Genomic DNA, 27,748 nt, shown 5'->3' with positions numbered 1-27,748 from the left:
TCTCTTATTTCAGCTTTCTCTCCCCCCCCCCACTACAGTAATAAGTCGGAAGAAAGATCCTGACCCAAAACATCTGCCTGAGTTCCTCCAGCACTTTGTATTTCACTCCAGCTTGTGTCTCCAGCGATTTACTGAATCTGTACCAATCATTTACATGAATCTCGTTTTATTCTCCCCAACGTGCCTCGACCCGCACTACATTTTAAGTGGTTTATTTTTTTCCCCTTCAGGGATTTTTTTCCCAAATAGAGGAGATTCGGTCTATGGACAAATACTCTTGAACTTCTACACGTGTACAGTAGCGAGCATATTGACCAGTTGCATCACGGCCTGGTTCGGCAACTCGAACGCCCGGGAATGAAGGAGATTACAAAAAGTGTCAGACACTGCCCAGTCCCAGTCCCAGCCCCCCTCCCTGCCATGGAAGGTGATTCTGTCTCAAAAAGGCAGCCAGCATCATCGAGCACCCACACCACCCTGGCTACGCTCTTATTTCCCCCCTGCCATCGGAAGAAGTTAATTATTATGCGTCTGAAAACTGTAAACGTCCAGGTTCAGGAGAAGCTGCTTCCCAACAAACATGAGGCGATTGAACGACACGACGAATGTAAACAGAAATCTGATCTACCCGCTGCCGTGGCTGCACTCAGGACTTCGGGCTTTGTTGTTTTTGTTTTGCACTATATTCAGGCTATTTTGAATTGAAGCTTTTTGTTCTGTACAATGGGGTCCAGCGAGTACTGTTTATATAATCTGTTGTGCTGCCGCCAAGTAAGAATCTCGTTGTTCCGCTTCGGGACAAAAAAATAAAACAGAATCTTGAAATCTGTTGACAAAATGTTTAGGAAGTAACTGCAGATGCGGGTTTACACCGACGGTCGACACAAAATGCTGGAGTAAATCAGTGGGTCGGGCAACACCACGGGAGAAGAGGAAGAGGCTGCCTGACCCGCTGAGTTACTCCAGCGTTGTTGTGTCCATCTTTGAAATCTGCAGATTTGTGCAAAGAAACGTACCCGGAAATCGCCGACTTTGCAGCAGCGCGGAAGTGAAACTAAGTGTCCGGGACCCGGAGAGGGCAGCAGCGATGGCGAGTATAGACGTGCTACAGTCCATGAAAGATGAGGCGCTTTGCCCCATCTGCTTGGAGTTCTTTGTCCAGCCTGTAACCATAGACTGCGGCCACAATTTCTGCCGGACCTGCATCGTCCAGCACTGGCAGTCGGAGCGAGGGCCGGCCACTTGTCCACAGTGCCGGGCGCTGCTGCCCGACAAGACGCTCAGACACAACCGGTTCGTGTCCAACATCGTGGAGAATGTAATGAAGCTCAGAGTGGACGAGGCGGTGGTTCAGACGGAGCTCCGCTGCCAGGAGCACGACGAGAGGCTGAAGGTTTACTGCAGCGATGACCAGAGGCCGATCTGTGTGGTGTGTGCCACGTCCCGCCATCACCACGGCCACTCCACCAGCCCGCTTGGCGAGGCCGCTGGACTCCATAAGGTGAGACACCGCGCTCACAGTGAACTGCCACAGGACGGGAACAGGAACATGCCTCTCTGTTCACCCAGTCCTCACCCACCACACAGAGAGAGTAGCACAGGACAGGAACAGGCCTCCCTGTCCACCTCCTCACCCACCATGTAGAACACAGAGCAGCACAGGGACAGGCCTCTCTGTCCACCCAGTTCTCACCCACCACACAGAACACAGAACAGTACAATACAGAAACAGGCCCTTCGGCCCACAGTGTCATTGGATATACATAGTACAACACAGGAACTGGCACTTTGACTCACAGTGTCACAGAACATAGAACAGTACAGCACAGAAACTGGCACTTTGGCCCACTGTGATAGCACATGGAACAGGACAGCAACGGAACAGGCCCTTCGGCCCACAGTGTCATAGATCATAGAACAGTACAGCACACAAAGAGGCCCTTCGGCCCACAGTGTCATAGATCATAGAACAGTACAGCACATAAACTGGCACTTCGACTTACAGTGTCATATATCATCGAAAAGTGCAGCACAGGAACATGCCGTTCGGCCCACTGTCACAGAACATAAAACTGTACACCACAGTAACAGCCCCTTCAGCCCACAGCGTCATAGAATATAGAAATATACAGCACAGTAACAGGCCCTTCTGCCCACTGTGTTATTGAACATTGAAACGTACCACAGAGGAATTGGTACTTCAGCCCACAGTGTCATAGACTGTAGAAAAATATAGCACAGAAATAGGCCCTACTGCCCACTATGTCATAGAATATAGAAATGTCACCTCCTTTCAGGCTTTCCAAGCGAAAGAGAGGTTCACATGCACCCTTCCTAACCTAATCTACTGCGATGTTCCTGATTCGGTCTCCGATCCATGTTCTCCAGAGATGCTGCCTGTCCTGCTGAGTTACTCCAGCTTTTTGTGTCTACGGTTTAAACCAGCATCTGCAGTTCCTTCCGACACAGAGAGTAGTACAGCACAGGAACAGGCTCTTCAGCCCACAGTGTCATAGACTGCAGAAAGGTATAGCACAGGAACAGGCCTGTCGGCCCACAGTGCCATAGACTGTAGAAAGGTATAGTGCAGGAACAGGCCCTTCAGCCCACATTGCCATAGACTGTAGAAAGGTATAGCACAGGAACAGGCCCTTCAGCCCACAGTGCCATAGACTGTAGAAAGGTATAGCACAGGAACAGGCCCTTCAGCCCACAGTGCCATAGACTGTAGAAAAGTGCAGCACAGGAACAGGCCTTTCAGCCCACAGTGCCAGAGACTGTAGTAAAGTGCAGCACAGAAACAAGCCCATCAGCCCACAGTATCATAGACTGTAGAAAAGTAGAGTGTCGTAAGGAACTGCAGATACTGGTTTAAACCAAAGATAGACACAAATGCTGGAGTAACTCAGCGAGACAGTCAATCTCTCTAGAGAGAAAGAATGGGTAACATTTCGATTCGTCTCGTCCCAAAAAGTCAACCATTCCTTCTCTCCAGAGATGCTGCCTATCCCGCTGAGTTACTCCAGCATTTTGTGTCTATCTCCGATAAAACAGTGCTTCGGCCCACAGTGTCATAGAATATACAACAGCACAGGAACAGGCCCTTCGGCCCACAGTGTTATGTAACAGAAATATACAGCACAGAATCAGGCCCTGTGGCCCACTGTATCACAGAACATCGAAAGGTGTGGCAGAGGAATTGGCACTTCACCCACAGTGTCATAGAATGTAGGAAAATATAGCACATAAATAGGCCCTGCAGCCCACTATGTTACAGAATATAGAAAGGTCACCTTCCAGGGACCCAAACAGACTTTCCAAGCGAGAGAGAGGTTCACACACACCTCCCCTAACCTAATCTACTGCAATGTTCCTGATTCAGTCTCCTATCCATGTTCTCCAGAGATGCTGTCTGACACGCTGAGTTACTCCAGCACTTTGTGTCTTATTATAGGAAAGTACAGCACAGGAGCAGACCTTTCAGTCCACAGTGTCGTTGGACATAGAACGGCTCAGCACTCGAGCAGGCCCTTCAGCCCACAGTGTCGTTGGACATAGAACGGTGCAGCACTAGAGCAGGCCCTTCAGCCCACAGTGTTATAGAATACTAGACCAAGTGGACCCGTTAGCCCCAAACCTCTCCTGCATTGGTGCAGCACGTTCTCCTCCCTCTTCCCGCCTCCCCCTTCCCTCTTCCCGCCTCCCCCTTCCCCCTCCCCTTCCCCTCCCTCCAATCCATCCTCTTCAACCCCTTTATCCTCCCCCTCCCTCCCTCCACCTCCCCCCCTCTCTCCCTAGGAGATAGATTTAAACTTTAAAATGTGAATAACTTTAAAAATATAACACCGATTTAAATTAAACTTCTTCCATTAGCACCAAAGGGACGACGGTGAGTAAGGTGGACCTAAAATTGTCGCACTATTGTTTCCTGTTTTGGCTGTAGCTCAGGAACAAACAAACAAACAAACGAGAGTTTTAGTATATAGATAGAAAAGTGCAGGGCAAGAACTGACCCTCACAGTTTCATAGAACATAGAAAAATAGAGCACAGGAACAAGCATTTTGACCCACAATATCTATGCTGAACATGACGCTGTATAACTAATCTTCTCTGGTTTAGGTTTATTATTGACACACGTACCAAGGTACGGTGAGAAGCTTTTGTTTGCATCCTTATCTGATCAAATCAGATAATATTATAAAAGAATAGAATCAAGCCAAACACAAGAGAAAAATCCAGAGCAAAGAGAAAGATGCCAGAGTGCAGAATATCATTTCTCAGCTTTACAATCAGGGGTGGCATGGTGGCACACCGGTAGAGTTGCTTCCTTACAGCGCCAGAGACCCTGATTCAATCCTGACTATGGGTGCTGTCTGTAATGAGTTTGTACATTCTCCCACAAGCCAAAGATGTACAGGTTTGTTGGTTAGTTTGGCTTCAGTAAAAATTGTAAATTGTCCCTCGTGTGTAGGATAGTGCTGATGTACAAGGATCGCCGGTCAGTGCGGACTTGATGGGCCGAAGGGCCTGTTTCCGCGCTGTATCACTAAACTAAATTAAACTGAACAATGCAACAGTTCCACAGAAAACGTCCACTGCCTGCAATAAGGTCGGATAGAAAATCAGGTCTGTTTCCTCGATTTTGAAAAGACCATTCAGAAGTGCAATAAGAGGGGAAGAAGCTGTTTCTGACTCTGAAGTTGCTCTCTTGCAAGCTTCTGAATCTTCTGCTTGACAGGACCAGGGAGCAGAAGGAATGACCAGTCTTGGAAAGGTCCTTAATTAATTTGGCTGTTCTTCCGAGGCAGCTTGAAGTATAGATGGAGTCATTGGTGGGGAGTGTGGTCTGTGTGACGGACAGGGTTACATCCACAAATCTCTTCCTGCATATGATCCATGTCATTCCCCATATATTAATGTGTGTCTCCTAAAAGCCACTTTCATATTTGCCATGCACATCTCCTTTAAAGTTTGCACCTCTCACCTAAAGTTATGCCTCTAGTCTTTGACATTTCCTACCTTTTGTGGTGAAAATGTTCTGATTATCCACCCTATCCTATGCCTTTGATAATTTTATAAACGTCTATGGGATCTCCCTTCACCTGCTGGCATTCTGGGGAAAACAACCACTCCTTATACATAATACCCACCCATCGAGACAACATTATGAACCCTTCTTCAGACCCAACCTGAAAATCCATCTGTTAGTTCTTTCCCCAGATGCTGCCTGACCCGCGGAGTTCCTCCAGCAGTGTTTTACTCAAGATTTTAACATGTGTAGTTTAGTTTTGTTTAGAGATACAGCAGGGAAACAGGCCCTTCAAGGAGAAGATAACTTGCATTGGAGGCAGCCCAGATAATGCATATTGTTTGATTGCTCACATTATGTGTTTGCCCTATGAGTAATGGTTGAGTAGGTTTGGTCTGTATTCATTGCTGCTTCGAAGAATGAGATGTGACCTTGTTGAAACATGGAAGGTTATGAGGGGGATTTGCAAGACAGATGTTGAGAAGATGATTTCCCTTGTGAGGGAATCTAAAAACAGGGTCGTTATTCAAGAACGAGCAGTTCCTCATTTCAGATGGAGAAGAGGAGAAACTTCTCCACTGAGGATGGTGAATCTTTGGAATAGTTTACTGCAGGGAGTTGTGGAGTAAAGGTCATTAAATATGTTCAAGAGAGACGAGGACCATGAGAATGGGGAAGGGAAGTGAGTGGTCCTCAGGTGAAGGACACAGGGGGCCATGTTATCAAAATCTGTTCCAATTTCTGACATTCTTAGATTAACTCTTCCATCTCTCTTCACCCATTTTTTAATTGTTACTCCAATTATGAATGGAAATTCTGTCCTTGGCCAGATGCATTGCAGCTACAGCCAAAAAGCACCCCAATGCCTGTGCTTCCTCAGGAATCCGGCATGCCTCCACCGGCACTTACTAACTTCTACAGGTGCACTAAAGAAATCAGGCTCTTGGGATGCATCGCTACTTGTTTTGGGAATAGCTCTGCCTGAAGCAGCGAGAAATTGCAGAGAGTTGTGGATGCCACCCAGGCCATCACACAGGCCACATTCCCCACCATACACTGTTGGAAAGGGTGCAGAGAAGATTTATGAAGATGTTGGCAGTTCTCGAGGGAACGTCAGGGAGAGGTTGAGCAGGCGAAAACTCTTTTCCTCAGAGTGCAGGAGAATGAGGGGTGATCTTATAGAGGTGTACAAAATCATGAGAGGAATAGATCGGGTAGATGCACAGAGGCTCTTAACCAGAGTAGGAGTATCGAGAACCAGAGGACATAGGTTTAAAGTGGGAGGAAAATATTTAACAGGGAAACCTTTTCACACAGTGGGTGGTAGGTGTATGAAATGAGCTGCCAGAGGACGTAGTTGATCCAGATACTATTGCAACGTTTAAGAAACATTTAGACAGGTACATGGATAGGACAGGTTTAGAGGGGTATGGGCCAAACGCAAGCAGGTCCAACTAGTGCTGGTGAGGGCAAATTGGGCCAAACTGCCTGTTTCCACGCTGCAAGATTCTATGACTATGACAATCCATCTGCGTTGCCAAGGGAGAACAGCCAACAAATTCTAGGACCTTTCCCACCATGGTCATTCCCTCTTCTCCCCGTTCCCATCAAGCGGAAGATCCAGAAGCTTGAAAGTCCATAAAGCGAGACTAGGGAATAGCTTCTTCCCCTGTCATAGAAACGTAGAAAATAGGTGCAGGAGTAGGCCATTCGGCCCTTCGAGCCTGATCATCCAGCTCAGTAACCTGTACCTGCCTTCTCTCCGTACCCCCTGATCCCTTCAGCCACAAGGGCCACATCTAACTCCCTCTTAAATATAGCCAATGAACTGGCCTCAACTACCTTCTGTGGCAGAGAATTTCACAGACTCTCTGTGGGAAGAAATGTTTTCTCATCTCGGTCCTAAAAGATTTACCCCTTATCCTTAAGCTATGACCCCTGGTTCTGGACTTCCCGAACATCGGGAACAATCTCCCCGCATCTAGCCTCTCCAACCCCTTAAGAATTTTATATGTTTCAATAAGATCCCCCCTCAGTCTTCTAAATTCCAGCGAGTATAAGCCTAGTCTATCCAGTCTTTCTTCATATGAAAGTCCTGCCATCTCAGGGATCAATCTGGTGAACCTTCTCTGTACTCCCTCTAAGGCTAGAATGTCTTTCCTCAGATTAGGAGACCAAAACTGTGCACAATACTCCAGGTGCGGTCTCACCAAGGCCCTGTACAACTGCAGCAGAACCTCCCTGCTCCTATACTCAAATCCTCTTGCTATGAATGTTATGGTCATATTTACCATACTTCTGAAAAATCCTATCTGAAGCTAGAGTACAGTCCCAATTCTCCAACTTAACTCATTGCGGACATTGGACTTTTTCTATGGAACTGTTATGCTCCATTGCTGGGGACTATATTCTGCACTCCGGTATTTTCTCTTTGCTCTTACTATTGTACTTGTTTCTTGTTTGATTGTATTCATGTACAGTATTACCTGATTTCTTTGCATAGAACACAGACAAACGTTTTTCACTGCATCTCAGTACACATAACAATAATGAACCTATACCACGACCAAATTCCAATTCTGTTTATCCTGATGATATAGGTAAAGCCTATTTCAGCCCACTGTCTATGCCAGCATAAAGAGCGACCTTATTTCCCAATAATTTCCCCTGCAATCTATTCCTTCCACTTTCCCATCAACTTTACCCAGATTCAATCGCTCACCTATATGCTTGGGGCAATTTACTGTGTCATCCTAAACTACCAAACAGAACACAATCACCTTTGGTATTGGTTTTGTATTCTCAAGTGTACAGAGATGCAGTGAAAACATTTGCTCGGCCTGCTATCCACGCAAGTTATACCATTTATGAGTCCAATCAAACCATAGACTGGTCTACCAGGTAGTGCAAAGAAAAAAAATAAACAGTGTTGAGTGTAGTGCTACACTAGAGAGAAAATGCAGATGTTCTAAAAATGCAAACGTTGCACGAATATAGATTGGGTGATCGGGACCATACCAACAGCTTATAAGAGTCTGATGAATAGTCTGATTTATATATAGATTTATATATGATTTATATATAGATTTATAATAGTAGGAGAGAAGCTATTCCTGAAAGTAATACACACTTTCAAGATTTTGGATCTTCTGACCGATGGAACAGGCTAGAAGAGAGGATGAATGGAGAGGAAGTAGTCCTTCATCATGTTGCTGCTTTCCTGAGGAAGTGTGGTGTCGATTGAGTCGATGAGGGGGAGGCTGGTTTGAATGAGGGACTGGGCGACATCGCAACTCTCTGCAATTTCTTGCAGTTTTGGGCAGAGCAGTTGCCAAACCAAGCTGTGATACATTCTAATACGATGCTTTCCAGGGTGCATCTGTAGAAATTGGTTACAGTCACTGGAAACATGCCGGATTACCTGTTTTATGGGACGTGGAGAAAATTACAAGCAAATGGGTGTAATCCACACAAGGAGAACGCCTCATGGACAAACATGGTGGACCAGGTTGAAACTAGATGGCTGGAGCTGTGAGGCTGCTCTTCCAGCTGAGCCAGACTATAATTGGGGTTGATCTTCCAGATCATTGACAACAGACTTTAAAAATGTCGTCTTTTTCAGGAGACCGATGTGACTTTTTTTTGCGCGTTTCTCTGTTCCAGGGAATGCTACGGAAAGAAATCGAGTCCCTGAGTGAACAAATGCTTGATTGCTGTGAAAGTCAGGATGAAGAAGAAGAAGATGTAAATAAACTGAAGGTACGAAGGGCCGTTTAAAGGTCCCACATCAAAGCACAGTTGAGATGGGAAACGAAACAGTTAATGTAAAAACTAGTGTGGCGGTCCAATGTCATGCATGTGAGATATTGACTCAATCTAGCACCAGGTAAATATTTAATTTCCGTGCCTTTCACTCCATTATATATTTGATCTGTTGTAATATTTTGTTTCCTCCGATTCCAGGCCAAAGATCACAATGATCATTTGCTCACGGTTCCAGCATCCTGAGTTTCTTGTGCCTTAATTGAAAGGCCCGATGTTTTCTCCAACTACACAGCATGAGAAGCGTAGGGAAGGGAGCAGGAATCAGACAAGTGGTCCATCAAAACACAAAGTGCTGGAGTAATGCAGTGGGTGAGGTCAGGCAGCATCTCTGCAGGGGATGGATAAGCAATGTTTCGGGCTGCTTGTCCATTCCTTTCACAGATGCTCCTGAACCGATCAGTTCATAGAGTCATATAGCGTAGAAACAGGCCCTTCAGCCCAACTTGCCCACACGGGACAACATGTATCATCTACACTAGTCTCACCAGCCTGTGTTTGGCCCATATCCTTCTAAACCTACCTGATCCGTGTACCTGTCTAAATGTTTCTTAAACGTTGCAAGGGTACCTGCCTCAGCTACTTCCTCAGGCAACTCGTTCCATACACCTATCACCCGTTGTGTAAAAAAGTAACCTGCTGAGTTACTCCAGCTTTTTGTGAATAAAAAAGTAACCCCTCGGGTTCCTATTAAATCTTTCCCCTCTGCATGTATGTTCTCATCCACATCTTTGCTATAAATGACAAACAGCAATGGGACCACCACCGAACCCCATGGCACACCATTAGTCACAGGCCTCCAGTCCGAAAAGCAACCTTCCACCATCATCCTCTCCTTCCTTCCATGAAGCCAGTTTTCTATCCATTCAGCTTTCTTTCCTTTGATCCCATGCGATTGTAAGGGGTTTCTGCGCCGATCTTTCGCCCGACCTAAGGTCCCCGTGCCTTGCTCTGATCCCTTGACCAGGCCGTGCACACTGGTTCCCCGTGAGTGGTTCGACCCACTCACCCCCTACGGTTCTAGACACTGGACTTAGATGCAGGAGCGTTTATAGTGCAGAAAAATTCCACCAGACCAGATTTGAAAACCAGGGTTTAAATGAAAAAGGCTTTTATTTAGCGCTTGGGACTATTGTCCATGAATACTTATATATTGCTATACGACATATCTATTAAACACATATTGAATCACATGAATACCTTGGACTTATGAATCACAAAACGCACAGTTCCACAAGACGTATACACGAATACCTTTTTCGCTGAATTCTTAAACACACAGTTCTACAAGACATATACACGACTGTAAGATGGGGAACGTACGACACATCGCAAAATTGACCAACACATATTTCTTTACACACCCAACGTTTATTCAAACCACCCTCCCCTCTACACTAAACTATGTCCAGGATATGCAGGATTTGGAGTACATGCTCACCATGGGGCTATTACTGGGGTTACTGGCTGTTCGTTTTGCAGTATTTCTCCTCGAGTTGCGTGCCTGTTCCTCTCTCTTGCATCCGTTCTTATTGTCTGTCTTTTCTTCCTCCTGCATTCGTTTTCTTGCCTGCTTGCGTTCCTTGCAGGTTTTCTTCTTCCGTTTAAAACCCAAAAGTCGTGGCCAGTTATACTATTTCTGACCCGTCCTATCTCCTGCCAGATCCTGGAATCTCTTTGTTTAAAAAGATATGTATGAGTTTTCTCTCTGATCTGCGCTTATGTCCGGGGATACCGGGGATGGCCACACAGTGTTAATTGGTATTTCGTTGCAAGGTGATGGGTTTAACTGGTTTCCCATCACCTACCAGGTAGTTTTCTATGGGCTATTGTGCCCCCTTAACGAGATTAACTGTGTAGGTCGGCTTGGGGCATTGTGAGTATGCTGATGTCAGTGCCCCAGTGTCTGGACTTCGACCTGGTTTCGCAAGCTTCTGCATGGCCAATACCCATCCATTGTTCTGGCCGTGGCTTTGCAGAAACCTAGAGACTGGGCTGTAAGGTTTTTGCTTTTGTGGCTGGTCACGAGGTCCTGCGGCCATCTTAGGACCCACAGATTGTGACATCCCTTGGAAAAAACCGACCGCAGCCTTTCTCCGCTATCAGCCCCAGTCTCCCGTTTAAAATGTCCAAACTGCAGCTCTTTGGTTTTGTGTTGCTTTCAGAATGAGGGAAAACTTCTCAAATCTTACACGATGTATATTTCCGACAGCACTTTGCATTTTGCTCAAGATTCCAGTATCTGCACTTCCTTGTATCTCCATGTGCTCCATCAAGCCTGTCCACCTTTCTAGTCATAACTTTTGACTTCTCTCTATTATCATATCATCATATCATATATATACAGCGCGGAAACAGGCCTTTTCGGCCCACCAAGTCCGTGCCGCCCAGTGATCCCCGTACATTAACACTATCCTACACCCACTAGGGACAATTTAAAAAAAAACATTTTTACCCAGTCAATTAACCTACATACCTGTACGTCTTTGGAGTGTGGGAGGAAACCGAAGATCTCGGAGAAAACCCACGCAGGTCACGGGGAGAACGTACAAACTCCTTACAGTGCAGCACCCGTAGTCAGGATCGAACCTGAGTCTCCGGCACTGCATTCGCTGTAAAGCAGCAACTCTACCGCTGCGCTACCGTACCTATTACATCAATTCATCTATGACATCTCTCCAGTCTGAAGAGTTCCAGAGGCTCACAAACCTTTGAGCAAACAAAAATCATTCCCTTTCCCTTGGAGATAAAAGGAACTGCATATGCTGGAATCTTGGACAAAACATAAAGTGCTGGAGGAGCTCAGGGAATCAGGCAGCATCAGCGGACGAAATGAATAGGTAACATTTTGGATCAGGACATTTCTTCAGGCTCATTCCTCAGATTTCTTTCTTCATTCCCTCCTTCAGTAGGTAAAGCTGTTGGCTGAATCTATCCTGTTCTAGATTGTCCCAACCAGAGAAAGTATCCTGTCAACAAGACAGACACAAAATGCTGGAGTAACAGTGGGACAGGCAGCATCTCTGTCTGAAGGAATGGGTGACGTTTTGGGTCTTGACCCTTCTTCAGACTGAATGAGGGGAGAGGGTGATACAGAGATAATGAAATATGTTTTGTGTCTATCTTCGGTTTAAACTAGCATCTGCAGTTCCTTCCTGCAACATATCCTGTCAACAACTCCTCTCAGAACCTTATTCACTTCCCATATAATACAACTCCTTTTAATGATGTCAAGTTAATGAACCTATTCAACACAGCCTACTGTAAACAAGGAGATTGAATCTGCACCACAGTGTCAAACCATCACCATCCCAGAACATGGGACAAGCCCTTTGGCCCACAATGTCTGCCAAACATAATGACAGGACCAACTCTTATCTGCCTGCACATTGTCCATATCCCACCATTCACTTGCCTGTCCAAAAGCCTCTAAAATGATTCTAATGTATCTGCCTCAACTCCCCCCCCTTACAACAGCACATTCCAAGCACTCACCACCCTTTGTGTAAATAAAAATACTTGCACTGCATATCTCCCTTAAACTTGCTCCTCTCACCTTAAAGATGTTTCCTCCCACGTTCCAAAGATGTGCAGGTTTATAGGTTAAATGGCCTCTGTAATTTGTCCCCAGTGTGTTGGATAGAGCTAGTGAATGGGTGATCACTGGTCACCACACACTTGGTGGGCCAAAGGCCCGGTTTCAACGCTGTATCTCTAAAATAAAAAGCAAGGTAAAGTCCAATTAAAGATAGTTCAAAGGTCTCCAATGAGGTAGATGGTTGGGCAGAACTGGTCTCTAGTTCGTGAGAGGATGGTTCAGTTGCGTGGAAACAGCTGGAAGAAACTGTCCCTGAATCTGGAGGTGTGTGTTTTCAGTTATAACCTAGCATAATGTTCAGCTGTGGCATGGTGGAACAATGGGCCTGTTCCTGTGCTGTACTGTTTCCTGTTCTGTGCTCCACGACCCATGAACTTCTCACCTTGCACTGGGTAAATCCACCTGTTGTTTATTCCATCAGAAAGAATCTGCGGCTCTGCAGAAGAACATTGAATCTAAGTTCGAAGAACTGCACCAGTTTCTGCACCAGGAAGAGAAAAAGCTGAAAACAATACTGGAGCAAAAGGAAAATGCCATATTGCAACAAAAAGATGAAAATCTAAAGAAAATCTCCGAACAGCATGCATCACTTAAGAAAGCAATCTTGGACATGCAAGAAAAACTGAGTCTGGAAGATGCAGAGTTTATGCAGGTATTGTCTATTGTTTACATGGGAAACATGATGCCATTACCATTCAGATTCTAAAACCCAATGTACAGTAGAGAACTCCATCAGTCCACATTCAGAACTTTGGCAGCATCAGTTCCAGAATGGGTGGTACGGTGGCACAGCGGTATAGTTGCCTTACAGCGCCAGAGACCCAGGTTCGATCCCGACCACGGGTGCTGGCTGTATGGAGTTTGTACATTCTCCCTGTGACCGCATGGATGTTCTCCGAGAACTTTGGTTTCCTCCCACACTCCAAAGACGTGCAGGTTTGTAGGTTAATTGGCTTCGTAGAGAAGTAAATTGTCCCAAGTGTGTGTGGGAGAGTGTTAATGTGCGAGGATCGCTGGTCGGCACAGACCCAGTGGTCAGAAGGGCCTGTTTCCGGGCTGTATCTCTAAACTCTAAACCAATATCGCAGCTTTTCCAGACTCTTGGATCATATTCAAAATATAATGGAGATGTGTGGGGCAGGCGAGGGTGGTTGGTGCCTGGAATGCAGGGCCAGGGGTGATGGTGGTGGGTGCAGGACCAATACTGGTGTTTATGGGCTTTTAGACAGGCACGTCATGGTCACGTGCAGGCAGATGAGATTAGTTTATCTTGGCATCATGTTTGGAACAGGCATTGTGGGCCAAAGGGCCTGCTCCAGTATTGTGCTGTGCTGCTCTGTGAGTGTGGAACTTTAGCACCAGAATGCTGAAGGAAGAATGGCAACTAAGAGTTGGAAGGAACTGCAGATGCTAGTTTAAACCGGAGATAGTTTGACTTCTCTAACTTCAAGTAACTCCTGCTTTCTCTCTCTCTCCATCCCTCCCCCTTCCCAGTACTCCAACCAGTCTGACTGTCCCTGATTACATTTTATCTCTGGTTTGTTGTTACCATCTCCTCGCTAACAATGATCTATTCTACATTTTCTTTGATCTCCACCCCCTTTGATGTCTCGTTCTCACACCTTACAGTTTCTTATCTCTGTATCTCCCCCTCCCCTGACTCTCAATCTGAAGAAGGGTCTCGACCCGAAACGTCACCCATTCCTTCTCTCCAGAGATGCAGCCTGTCCCACTGAGATACTCCAGCATTTTGTGTCTATCAATGGCGACTAAGACCCTGGTGTGTTAAAAGGAACAGGGAAATCAACAAGTGATGTGGCAAATTGGATGCATCAGGACTTCCAAATAGTCGCACCGTGAAATAATAGTGGTTTATTGCACCAAAGAATCATTTCCTCATAGGTCTGTGAGCTTCAATTTTAACAGTTTTTCCTGTTAATAGACCATAGAACATGGAACATTGCACAGGAGCCGACCTTTCAACCCACAATCTCACAGCTGAATATGATTCCAAGCTAAACTAATCCCTTCAGCCTGCACATGATCCATATCCCTCCATGCCCTGCATATACATGTGCCTATCTAAAACCCACTTAAATGCTGCCGTTTTATCGACATGCCCTCCACCGAGAATTTCGAACTATGAGTTCGGTATTGAAACTATTCTGTGTCCAAATCTTGTGACATTTTAAAGTCAAATTGCAGTTTTTACACAATAATATTGGAAATGCATTTTTACCATTGTTTAAGTTTCTGACAGATCTTTGTAATGCAATGTTGTAATAAAAGGCCCACCCTTTTATTGGTGGTTCAGCGATATAGTTGCTGCCTCACAGCACCAGGGACCCGGGTTTGATCCTGACGACGGGTACTGTCTGTACAGAGTTTGTACATTTTCCCCGTGACCTCCGTGGGTTTTCTCAGAGATCTTCGGTTTCCTCACACACTCCAAAGCCGCACAATTTTGTGGATAATTGGCTTGGTTTAAATGTAATTGGTCAGCAGTATGTGCAGGATAGTGTCAATGTGCGGGGATCGCTGGTCGATGTGGGCTCAGTGGGTCGAAGGTCCTGTTTCTCTGCTGTATCTCTACAATTAAAAAGTAAAACTAAAACAAGCTTCTTCTCTCTTTCAGGATATTAAAAATATTCTTGGCCGGTAAGTGCATTATTGTCCATATTTGGCTGACAATTATATATTCTGTAATGCAACCCATTCCACCTGTAGTCCTTTGCATTGTTGGATACGGATGGCAGGCAAAGTGAATGAATACTTGGGTTCATTGGAGCAAAAAACTTTAGGGGCTGGAAATCCAGAACAAAGACAGGAGACACACGGAAATGCAGATACTGAAATCTTGAGCAAAACACAGGGTGGTGGAGGAACTCAGCGGCATCTGTAGATGGAATGGACAGGCGACATTTCGGGTCGGGTCCCTTCTTCATACTGATTGTAGTAGCAGGGAGAAAGCTGAGAAGGAGTAGTGGGCGGGACAAAGCCTGGCGAGTGATAGGTGGATACAGTTTGGGCGGGGGTTTTATTGGCAGTGGAATAAGTGACACAGGCTGGAGATAAAAAGGCAACAAACATGTGTCAGATAAGAAGAGAGGATGAAAGGAGGGATCTAGATGGAAGGGGACAGGGCAAGATACATAGAACAGACAGCACAAGAACAGGCATTTCAGCCCACAATGTGTATGCCATACATGATGCCAAGACAAACCATTATCTGCTTGCACATACTTTTTTGAGGATGTAACAAGTAGATTGGATAAGGGAGAGCCAGTGGATATCGTGCATCTTTGGCATGTTCCCACACAAGAGATTAGTGTGCAAAATTAGAGGCCGTGGTATTGGGGGTAGGATATTGATATGGATAGAGAACTGCTTGGCAGACAGGAAGGAAAGAGTAGGAATTACCAGGTCCTTTTCAGAATGGCAGGCAGTGACTTGTGGGGTGCTGCAAGGCTCGGTGCTGGGACCCCAGTTATTTACAATATATATTAACGATTTAGATGTGGGAATTAAATGTAACATCTGCAAATTTGTGGATGACACGAAGCTGGGTGGCAGTGTGAGCTGCGAGGAAGATGTTATGAGGCTGCAGGATAAGTTGGGTAGGTTGGATGAGTGGGCAGATGCATGGCAGATGTAGTATAATGAGGATAAATGTGAAGTTATCCACTTTGGTGGCAAGAACAGGAAGGCAAATTATTATCTGAATAGTGTCAGATTAGGAAGAGACCTGGGTATGCTTGTACATCAGTTACTGAAAGTAAGCATGCAGGTACAGCAGGCAGTGAAGAAAGTTAATGGCATGTTGGTCTTTGCGAGAGGATTTGAGTTTAGGAGAAAGGAGGTCCTGCTGCAGTTGTACAGGGTCCTGGTGAGACCGCACCTGGAGTATTGCGTGCAATTTTCGTCTCCTAATTTGAGGAAGGACATTATTGCTATTGAGGGAGTGCAGCGTAGGTTCACCAGGTTAATTCCCTGGGATGGCGGGACTGACATATGATGAAATAATTGGTCGACTGGGCTTCTATTCACTGGAATTTAGAAGGATGAGAGGGGATCTTATACAAACATATACATTTCTTAGAGGATTGGACAAGCTAGATGCAGAGAAATATTTCCGGATGTTGGTTGAATCCAGAAAGAGGAGTCACAGTTTAAGAATAAGGGGTAGGCCATTTAGGACTGAGATGAGGAAAAACTTTATCACCCAGAAAGTTGTGAATCTGTGGCTTTCTCTGCCACAGAAGCCAGTGGAGGCCAATTCGCTGGATGTATTCATGGAAACAAACATACAGTAGATAGATAGAAAATAGGCGCAGGAGTAGGCCATTCAGCCCTTCGAGCAAGCTCCGCCATTGAATGTGATCATGGCTGATCATCCACAATCAGTACCCCGTTCCTCCCTTCTCCCCATATCCCTTGATTCCATTAGCCCTAAGCGCTTTATCTAATTCTGTTTTGAATGCATCCAGTGTATCGGCCTCCACTGCCTTCAGAGGCAGAGAATTTTCTTCACTGCCTGCTGTAGCTGCATGCTTACTTTCAGTGACTGATGTACTAGGACACCCAGGTATCGTTGCACCTCCCCTTTTCCTAATGTGAAGCCATTCAGATAATAATCTGCCGCCTTGTTCTTGCCACCAAAATGGAAACCTCACATTTATCCACATTAAAATGCATCTGCCCACTCACCCAACCTATCCAAGTCACCCTGCATCCTTAAAGCATCCTCTTCACAGTTCACACTGCCACCCTGCTTTGTGTCATTTGCAAATTTGCTAATGTTACTTTTAATTCCTTCATCTAAATCATTAATATATATTGTAAATAGTTATGGACCCAGCCTTGCGGCACCCCACTAGTCACACCCTGCCATTATGAAAGGGATCTGTTAATTCCTACACTTTGTTTCCTGTCTGCCAACCAATTTTCTATCCATGTCAATACCCTACCCCCATGTGCTCTAATTCTGCCCACTAAACTCCTGTGTGGGACCTTATCAAAGACTTTCTGAAAACCAGATACACTACATCCACTGGCTCCCCCTTATCCATTTTACTTGTTACATCCTTAAATAATTCCAGAAGATTAGTCAAGCAGGCTTTCCCCTTCGTAAATCAATGCTGACTTGGACCGATCCTGTTACTGCTATCCAAATGTGCTGCTAATACATCTTTAATAATTGACTCCATCATCTTCCCCACCACCAGTGTCAGGCTAACTGGTGTATAATTCCCTGTTTTCTCTCTCCCTCCTTTCTTAAAATGTGGGATAACATTAGCTACTCTCCAATGCACAGGAACTGATCCAGAATCTATAGAACATTGGAAAATGATCACTAATGCGTCCACAATTTCTAGAGCCACCTCCTTGAGTACCCTGGGATGCAGCACCTCAGGCCCTGCGGAATAATCAGCCTTCAATCCCATCAGTCAACCCAACACCATTTCGTGACTAATGTGAATTTCCTTCAGTTCCTGTCACCCTAGATCCTCTATCCCCTAGTACATCTGGGAGATTGTTTGTGTCTTCCTTAGTGAAGACAGAACCAAAGTACTTGTTCAACTCGTCTGCCATTTTCTTCTTCCCCATAATAAATTCACCTGTTTCTGTCTTCAAGGGACCCACATTTGTCTTAACTAATCTTTTCCTTTTCACATACCTAAAGAAGCTTTTACTATGCTCCTTTATATTCTTGGCTAGCTTACCTTCGTACTTCATCTTTTCTCCCGGTATTGCCTTTTTAGTTAACTTCTGTTGTTCTTTAAAAGTTACCCAATCTTCTGGCTTCCCGCTCATCTTTGCTATGTTATACGTCTTCTCTTTTAGTTTTCTCCTGTCCTTGACTTCCCTTGTCAGCCACGGTTGCCTCTTACTCCCCTTAGAATCTTTCCTCCTCGTTGGAATGAAATGATCCTGCATCTTCTGGATTATTTCCAGAAATTCCTGCCATTGCTGTTCCACCGTCATCCCTGCTAGGGACCCTTTCCAGTCAACTTTGGCCAGCTCCTCCCTCATTCCTCCATAGTCCCCTTTGTTCAACTGCAACACTGACACTTCTGATTTTAGCTTCTCCCTCTCCAATTGCAGATTAAAACTTATCATATTATGGTCACTACCTCCTAATAGACAATAGACAATAGACAATAGGTGCAGGAGTAGGCCATTCAGCCCTTCGAGCCAGCACAGCCATTCAATGCGATCATGGCTGATCACTCTCAATCAGTACCCCATTCCTGCCTTCTCCCCATACCCCCTCACTCCGCTATCCTTAAGAGCTCTATCCAGCTCTCTCTTGAAAGCATCCAACGAACTGGCCTCCACTGCCTTCTGAGGCAGAGAATTCCACACCTTCACCACTCTCTGACTGAAAAAGTTCTTCCTCATCTCTGTTCTAAATGGCCTACCCCTTATTTTTAAACTGTGGCCCCTTGTTCTGGACCCCCCCCCCCCCCAACATTGGGAACATGTTTCCTGCCTCTAATGTGTCCAATCCCCTAATTATCTTATATGTTTCAATAAGATCCCCCCTCATCCTTCTAAATTCCAGTGGAAACAAGCCCAATCGCTCCAGCCTTTCAACATACGACAGTCCCGCCATTCCGGGAATTAACCTAGTGAACCTACGCTGCACGCCCTCCATAACAAGAATATCCTTCCTCAAATTTGGAGACCAAAACCACATAATACTCCAGGTGCGGTCTCACCAGGGCCCGGTACAACTGTAGAAGGACCTCTTTGCTCCTATACTCAACTCCTCTTGTTATGAAGGCCAACATTCCATTGGCTTTCTTCACTGCCTGCTGTACCTGCATGCTTCCTTTCATTGACTGATGCACTAGGACACCCAGATCTCGTTGAACTCCCCCTCCTCCTAACTTGACACCATTCAGATAATAATCTGCCTTTCTATTCTTACTTCCAAAGTGAATAACCTCACACTTATCTACATTAAACTGCATCGGCCATGTATCCGCCCACTCACACAACCTGTCCAAGTCACCCTGCAGCCTTATTGCATCTTCCTCACAATTCACACTACCCCCCAGCTTAGTATCATCTGCAAATTTGCTAATGGTACTTTTAATACCTTCGTCTAAGTCATTAATGTATATCGTAAATAGCTGGGGTCCCAGCACCGAACCTTGCGGTACCCCACTGGTCACTGCCTCCCATTCCGAAAGGGACCCATTTATCCCCACTCTTTGCTTTCTGTCTGTCAACCAATTTTCTTTCCATGTCAGTACCCTACCCCCAATACCATGTGCTCTAATTTTGCCCACTAATCTCCTATATGGGACCTTGTCGAAGGCTTTCTGAAAGTCGAGGTACACCACATCCACTGACTCTCCCCTGTCAATTTTCCTAGTTACATCCTCAAAAAATTCCAGTAGATTTGTCAAGCATGATTTCCCCTTCGTATATCCATGCTGACTCGGAATGATCCTGTTACTGCTATCCAAATGCTCAGCAATTTCGTCTTTTATAATTGACTCCAGCATCTTCCCCACCACTGATGTCAGACTAACTGGTCTATAATTACCCGTTTTCTCTCTCCCTCCTTTCTTAAAAAGTGGGATAACATTTGCTATCCTCCAATCCACAGGAACTGATCCTGAATCTATAGAACATTGAAAAATAATCTCCAATGCTTCCACTATTTCTAGAGCCTTTACCTTGAGTTCCCTTATCAAATCCAGTTCATTACACAACACTAATCCAGAATTGCCTTCTCCCTGGTAGGCTCCAGTACAAGCTGGTCTAAGAATCCATCTTGGTGGCACCCTACAAAATCCCTTTCTTGTGGTCCAGTACCAACCTGATTTTCCCAGTCTACCTGCATATTGAAATCTCTCCCATAACCACCGAAACATTACCTTTGTTACAAGCCACTTTTAACTCCTGATGCAACTTGCACCCTATATCAAGGCTACTGTTTGTTGGCCTGTAGATAACTCCCATTTGGGTCTTTTTGCCCTTACAATTTCTCAGTTCTATCCACAATAACTCTACATCCTCTGATTTTATGTCTCCACTCGCAAAGGACTGAATTTCATTCCTTACCAACAGAGCTACCCCACCCCCTCTGCCCACCTGTCTGTCTTTTCGATAGGACGTACAACCCTGAATATTCACTTCCCAGCTCCGATCCTCTTGCAGCCTTGTCTTCGTAATTTCCACAACATCATACAGCACCTACCAATCTCTAGCTCAAGAGAGAGTTAGATTTAGCTCGTAGGGCTAAAGGAATCAAGGGATATTGGGAACAAGCAGGAATGTGGTAATGATTTTAGATGATCAGCCATGATCATATTGAATGGCGTGCTGCCTTGAAGGGCCGAATAGCCTACTCCTACACATATTGTTCTTTGTTTCTATGTTTCACTAGTTCCACCTACTGGCATTCTCTCTGCAGCCTTACAAACTTGTTTCCAGAATATGTTTATCCAGTTCCCTCAAAGACTACAGTGAAACATGTCTCCACCAATTCAGCATGCGTATGTTCCAACTGTGATAACATGCCAGCAGTTTAGTTTAGAATGAAATGATGCCCATCAGAAGAACTGCCAAGGGATGTCCAAAAGGCAGGGGTGGTTGTGCAGGCTGAGACATTTTTAGACTTTTAGAGATACAGTGTGGAAACAGGCCCTTCAGCCCGTGCCGACCAGTGATCCTTGTACACTATCCTACACACAAGGGATAATTTACCATTTTTACCGAAGCCAAATAACCTATGAACCTGTATGTCTTTGGAATGTGGGAGCAAACTGGAGATCCCAGAGAAAACCCACGCAGGTCACGGGGAGAACGTAGAAACCCCCATAGAGATAAGCACCCATAGTCAGGATCTAACCCGGGTCTCTGGCACTGTAAGGCAGAAACTCTACCGCTGTGCCTGGTGTGGAAGTTAGAATCATTTTTTCATTATGATGTTCTTAGTACTTTTCCCCTACATTGTATACCCGTTACATATAATCTTTTACCCTTCCACCAATGTGAAGAGTCCTTCAATATCAAATCTATCCAGACCCTTCATTATTTCACATAATCAATTACATTTCTCCTCAACCTTCTCTTCTCCCAGCTTATGTAAAGGCTTCATTCTTCAGAAATGTCTTTAAGTCGATTATTCAGCAAGTCAGAAACAGTAATTTTCCATGGCCATCTCACAATATACTTGCTATAGTTCTTTAGAATCATTGAATATTAACCCTAATTTTACCTGTGATCAAACAAATGGAATATACATTGGATCCATTAGTTAATGAATACCATGAAAAATTCATTATTGGTGTGGCACAGTGGTGTAGCGGTAGAGTTGCTGCCTTACAGCGCCAGAGACTCATGTTCGATCCTGACTATGGGTGCTTTCTGTATGGAGTTTGTACATTCTTCCTGTGACCATGTGGGTTTTCTCCAGGTGCTCCGGTTTCCTCCCACACTCCAAAGATGTACAGGTTTGTAATTGGCTTTGGTAAAATAGTAAATTATCCCTAGTGTGTAGGATAGTGTTAATGTGATCGGAGGGCGGCATGGACTTGTGGGCCAAAGGGCCTTTTTCCGCACTGTATCTTTAAAGTGCAAGGTCTATTGGTTTATTCTTATTTATTATTGCTGAGGATAGCACTATGGTGCAGCTGGTAAAGATGCTGCCTGGCAGCGCCAGAGACCTGTTTTGAACCTGACTTCGGATGCTGTCTGTGGAGAGCTTGTACTTTCTCTTGTGTAGGAAGGAACTGCAGGTGCAAGTTCAAACCGAAGATAGACGCAAAATGCTAGAGTAACTCAGCAGGACAGGCAGCATTCCTGGAGAGAAGGAATGGGTGCCGTTTCGGGTTGAGAACCTTCTTCAGACAAATTGTCTAAAGAAGGGTCTCAGCCCAAAACACCATGCATTCCTTCACTCCAGAGATGCTGTCGGTCCCACTGAGTTACCCAGCGGGACAGGCAGGGTTAATTGGCCTCTGTTCATCGCCCCAAGGGTGTAAGGACTGGATGGGAGATTGGGATAACATGGAACAATTGTGAACGAGTGATCAATGGCTGGCATGGACTTGGTGGGCCAAAAGGTTTGTTTCAGGACTATATCTCTATAATTATTCCTGGCTTAAAAAATCCATTGAAAACGCATGGGAGGATTTTGCATGAAATCAGTCTTTCACTCGGTCATGCAATCGTTACCTAGGAAGCCCCTGAGGCTCCAGTCCTTCTAATCAATGTAACCACAGCACTGTTATTGTACATCATTTCCACACCCTCTCCAATATCCTCACACTTAATTCCTCTAACACACACACAGTTCAGAAGGAATATCCATTACCCAGGGAGAAAGTTAATAGCTGGTGGCTGTTAAGCTACCAGCAATGGATAATAAAAACCAATGTCTCATGTGCAAGGGATGCGATATGAAACAATACGACAGAACTTTACTTATCCCAGGAGAGAAATTGGTCTGCCAGCAAAATACAACATAAAACACAAGATACATGAAGCATGGAATTTAAGTGCTGAGTGGAAAGTCCAAGATTTGGGATGCAGTACAGGGAGTTCAATATATCAGAAGTGTTGCCTTTTGGTTGAGGTCTCCATTTGCTTTCTGAAGTAGCCCTTGCAGAATACTATAAAAACCAACTGAAAATTCCTCCTTGGTCAATAACTATCTCCAATCAACACATAGAATAGCTTGATTTATATATTTCTTATATATGTTGTTCATATTTCCCTATGACCTAAGTCTTGGATAGTAGTCTCTGAAAAGTCAGATGTTGAGGGCAGTGCTGACAAGTATATAAAGTGAGATCATAGATATGGTGTATCATTCTACTTTTGCATCTCAGCGATACTTTTTATTTCCAACACAGGTGTGAAAACATGCAGTTCCAAAGACCCGCCAGAGTTTCCATTGACCTCAGTCAAGATGATTTCAGCGGCCCCTTTCAGTTCAGCCTGTGGAAACGGATGCTGAAGCTAATTAATCCAGGTAAATTTATCTTCCAGTAGAGTCGAGGAATTATGGTGTTTGAAATATGGAAGAGATTTTGATAGAGTTGTGAGGAAAAATTGACACATTTGGTCGAGTTTGAAGAACGGTTTCGCCCTGAAACGTCACCTATTCCTTTTATCCAGAGATGCTGCCTGACCCACTGAGTTACTCCAGCTTCTTGTGTCTATGTTCAGTGTAAATTAGCCCCTGTATGTCCTTCCTACACATTTGGGCCAGGCCAGCCCACAGATTCAATGGCAAGAATATCTTTCCTCAAATTTGGAGACCAAAACTGCACACAGTACTCCAGGTGCGGTCTCACTAGGGCCCTGTACAACTGCAGAAGGACCTCTTTGCTCCTATACTCAACTCCTCTTGTTATGAAGGCCAACATTCCATTGGCTTTCTTCACTGCCTGCTGTACCTGCATGCTTTCTTTCAGTGACTGATACACTAGAACACCCAGATCTCGTTGTACGTCCCCTTTTCCTAACTTGACACCATTCAGATAATAATCTGCCTTCCTATTCATACCACCAAAGTGGATAACCTCACACTTATCCACATTAAACTGCATCTGCCATGCATCCGCCCACTCACACAACCTGTCCAAGTCACCCTGCAACCTCATAGCATCTTCCTCACAGTTCACACTGCTACCCAGCTTTGTGTCATCTGCAAATTTGCTAATGGTACTTTTAATCCCTTCATCCAAGTCATTAATGTATATTGTAAACAGCTGCGGTCCCAGCACAGAGCCTTGCGGTACCCCACTAGATACTGCCTGCCATTCTGAAAGGGACCCATTTATCCCCACTCTTTGCTTTCTGTCTGCCAACCAATTTTCGATCCATGATCACATTGTCAATATCCTACCCCCAATACCATGTGCTCTAATTTTGCCCACTAGTCTCCTATGTGGGACCTTGTCAAAGGCTTTCTGAAAGTCAACGTATACCACATCCACCGGCTCTCCCCTGTCAATTATCCTAGTTACATCCTCAGAGGTACAGGTGAACCTCTGCCCTACCTGGAAAGACTGTTTGGGTCCTTGGATGGAGTCGAGGGGGAAGGGAAATGGACAGGTGTTGCATCTCCTGCAGTTGCAGGGGAAAGTACCTGGGGGGGGGGAGTGGTTTGGGTGGGAAGGAACGAGCTGACCAGGGAGTTTTGGAGGGAACGGTCTCTGTGGAAAGCAGAAAGGGGTGGAGATGGGAAGATGTGGCCAGCAGTGGGATCCTGATGGAGGTGGCGAAAATGTTGGAGGATTATATGTTGTATGCGATGGCTGATGGGATGGAAGGCGAGGACAAGGGGGACTCTGTCCTTGTTACGAATGGGGAGAGGGGGAGCAATGTGTCAAAATGTTTGAATGGCAAATCGTGTGAATTCACCATGCAGACTTTTTTCTCCCCTTCAGTCCCGATCAAACTGAAGCTGAATCCGAACACTGCGCATCCGAGACTCATCCTGTCCAGTGACCTGACAGCCATCAGGCTCGGTGCTAAACAGATGGTCCCTGACAGACCAGAGCGATTTGTGCAGTGGCACGGTGTCCTGGCATCTCGGGGCTTCAACACTGGGAGCCACTACTGGGAGGTAGAGGTCGGAAGGAACACTATGTGGAGTGTGGGAGTGGTACAGGCATCGGTACCGAGGAAAGCGGAGTTCACACCGGAGCAGAAATCCGGAGCCTGGGTATTGTGGCGTCTGGGAGAGGAATATACCACTATGTCTGCACCACGTACTGCCCTCTCTGTTCCAGTCAAACCCCAGAGATTGGGCGTCTACCTGAACTATGAGGCTGGCCAGGTGACACTGTACAATGCCGATTACATGTCACATCTGTACACTTTCACGGACAAGTTCACCGAGAAACTCTATCCTTTCTTCTTAACGGGCTGCAACATTGATTCATTGCAAATAGTCCACTTGCATATATAGGTTTATTTGGTGAATGCGCGGTCAACCTTTATGGGGAGACACTTGAAACTGCCCTACTCCAGGGGTTATCAGTGTTAATCAGCGAGTCTGATAAGTCGTTCCAACAATGTCTCCACCTGTAAACTCCATCTTTAGATATCTAAGACCAAGTTGACCTGTTGGGGCCCAAATCTCTCATGCATTGGTGCAGCACACTCTCCTCTCCCCCTCCCCCCTACACCCCCCTCCCCTTCCCTCCCTAGGAGATAGATTTAAACTTTAAAATGTGAATAACTTTACAAATATACACCGATTTCAATGAAACTTCTTCCATTCGCACCAAAGGGATGAGTAAGGTGGGCCTAAAATTGTCACGCTATCGTGTAACGTTTTGGCTGTAGTTCAGGAACAGACAAACAAACAAACAAACGACAGTTTTAGTATGTCGATGTCCCTATCTGCAAACATTCCTGAGCCAAACATCTCTAACACATTCTGATGCGTTAAACTTGCCCTCACTACCCATCTTTTTGGCCAATTAACACTGAGCTTACCCATCTTCATTTATTCCTATTTTGCTCAACTTAAATATACACAAAATTCTGGAATGCTGATAAAAGGTCAGCAAATCTACAGGTTCACCCTGTGACTGAGTGGGTTTCCTCCGGTGCTCGGGTTTCTTCAAATAATCTAAAGACATGCTGCGCCACCGTGTCGCCTATTATTAAGATTTAGTTCGGGATATGCTGAGAACAGAAGATTTTAATTTTGGTGGTCATGCCCGTTGTTTGAAATGCACCTTATTTTATATGTGTATTTTGTGTACCTTTTTTGAGATGCTTGTGTGTATTTCACTAACTTAAATGCTTCCTGAGTCTAATATTATGCATGGATTATGCAGAAGTGGCTGCGGCTAACGGCTGCGGCTCGCTAGCAGTCTGTTCGTCTTTTTTCCTTTTTTTTTGTTGTGTGTCGGTGTTTGGATGGTTTTTGTATTTTTTTTTGGTTGTGTATGTGTGGGGGGTGGTGGTGTGGGTGGGGGTGGTGGTGTGGGTGGGGGGGGGGTGGGGGAAACTTTTCTCTTCCTCACGGCTCACGGCTCGGCTGCGGGGCCTAACATCGCCCGGTGCGGCTCGGCCGCTGGACTTTACATCGCCTGGTGCGGCTTGGCCGCTGGACTTTACATCGCCCAGTGCGGCTTGGCCGCTGGACTTTACATCGCCCGGTGCGGCTTGGCCGCTGGACTTAACAGTGCCCGGTGCGGCTCGGCCGCGGGACTTTACATCGCCTGGTGCGGATCGGCCGCGGGACTTTACATCGCTGGTGCGGCTTGGCCGCTGGACTTAACATTGCCCGGTGCAGCTCGGCCGCGGGACTTAACATCGCCCGGTGCGGCTCGGCTGCGGGACTTTACATCGCTGGTGCGGCTCGACCACGGGACTTTACATCGCCCGGTGCGGCTCGGCTGCGGAACTTAACATCGCCCGGTGCGGCTCGGCTGCGGGACTTTACATCGCTGGTGCGGCTCGACCACGGGACTTTACATCGCCCGGTGCGGCTCGGCTGCGGGACTTAACATCGCCAGGTGCGGCTCGGCTGCGGGACTTTACATTGCTGGTGCGGCTCGACCACGGGACTTAGCTGCTCAAGGCTTGGTCGCGGGGCCTTTCATCGCCCGGCTCGGCCGCGAGACGTTTCAGCGCCGGGGGGACTTCCATCCCCTTGCGGGGACTGTGCGGGTCGGTCGGGGACGAGCTGTCTGTCCGTGGGCGTGGGGAAGAGAGTGGAAGTTTTGTTGCCTCCATCACAGTGAGGGGGTGTTTGGAGTCACTGTGATGGATGTTTGTGTTGGGGTTATGTGTCTTGTGTTCTTTTTTTTTCTATGACTGCTATGTAGTTTCGTTCGGTACTTCGGTACCGAATGACAAATAAAGCTCTGTTATACTGTTATACTGTTATACTGTTATATAACTCACCCAATATTCAGCACTACTTGAAGGAACATATGTACATAAATCGCAGAACGGTGTAAAAGCACTAGGGTGATAGTAGTGAGTGGTTTTACACTTCTCTGATAGCGAGGGCTTGCTTTAGTGCCAGGCGCTGAAATAGTGCAGCATTTAATAGATTCATTTATGGTCATTAAACAGAGAGTCCTTCGAGAGATCAGTACTCCACACTTTGTTGGGAATTGGGCAGGTGGTCCCAAATGTCAATTGGGAACACTTTGGGAACAATGGCCACAATTCTGTATGTTTAAAGATGGTTATCAGAAAGGATAAGTGTAGTTTTTGAATTAAAGTCCTGAATTAAGAGAGAGCTGATTTCAGTTGAATCAGATATAACGGTGAATATAAATAGATCTATCTGAGGTTT

General features: G+C 45.7%; 1 protein-coding gene and 1 pseudogene across 2 annotated transcripts in view; both read left to right on the top strand.

Annotated features, from left to right (window-relative positions):
• LOC144603231 (class I histocompatibility antigen, F10 alpha chain-like) overlaps window positions 1-27,748 on the top strand; it is a 1,654,937-nt pseudogene that overhangs the window by 1,037,162 nt on the left and 590,027 nt on the right. The gene's annotated exons all lie outside the window — the stretch shown is intronic.
• On the top strand, window positions 1,035-26,341 carry LOC144603225 (nuclear factor 7, ovary-like). Its single transcript, XM_078416424.1, has 6 exons — window positions 1,035-1,501; window positions 8,694-8,789; window positions 12,872-13,102; window positions 15,086-15,108; window positions 23,328-23,446; window positions 24,870-26,341. The coding sequence occupies exons 1-6, from the start codon at window positions 1,088-1,090 to the stop codon at window positions 25,391-25,393; spliced, it is 1,407 nt and encodes a 468-aa protein (XP_078272550.1). The 5' UTR covers window positions 1,035-1,087; the 3' UTR covers window positions 25,394-26,341.

The sequence above is a fragment of the Rhinoraja longicauda genome, chromosome 19, assembly GCF_053455715.1.
Source record: "Rhinoraja longicauda isolate Sanriku21f chromosome 19, sRhiLon1.1, whole genome shotgun sequence".
Lineage (NCBI taxonomy): Eukaryota > Metazoa > Chordata > Chondrichthyes > Rajiformes > Arhynchobatidae > Rhinoraja > Rhinoraja longicauda.
Note: the sequence above shows the minus strand (reverse complement) of the source record. Positions and strands in the feature narration are given on the sequence as shown.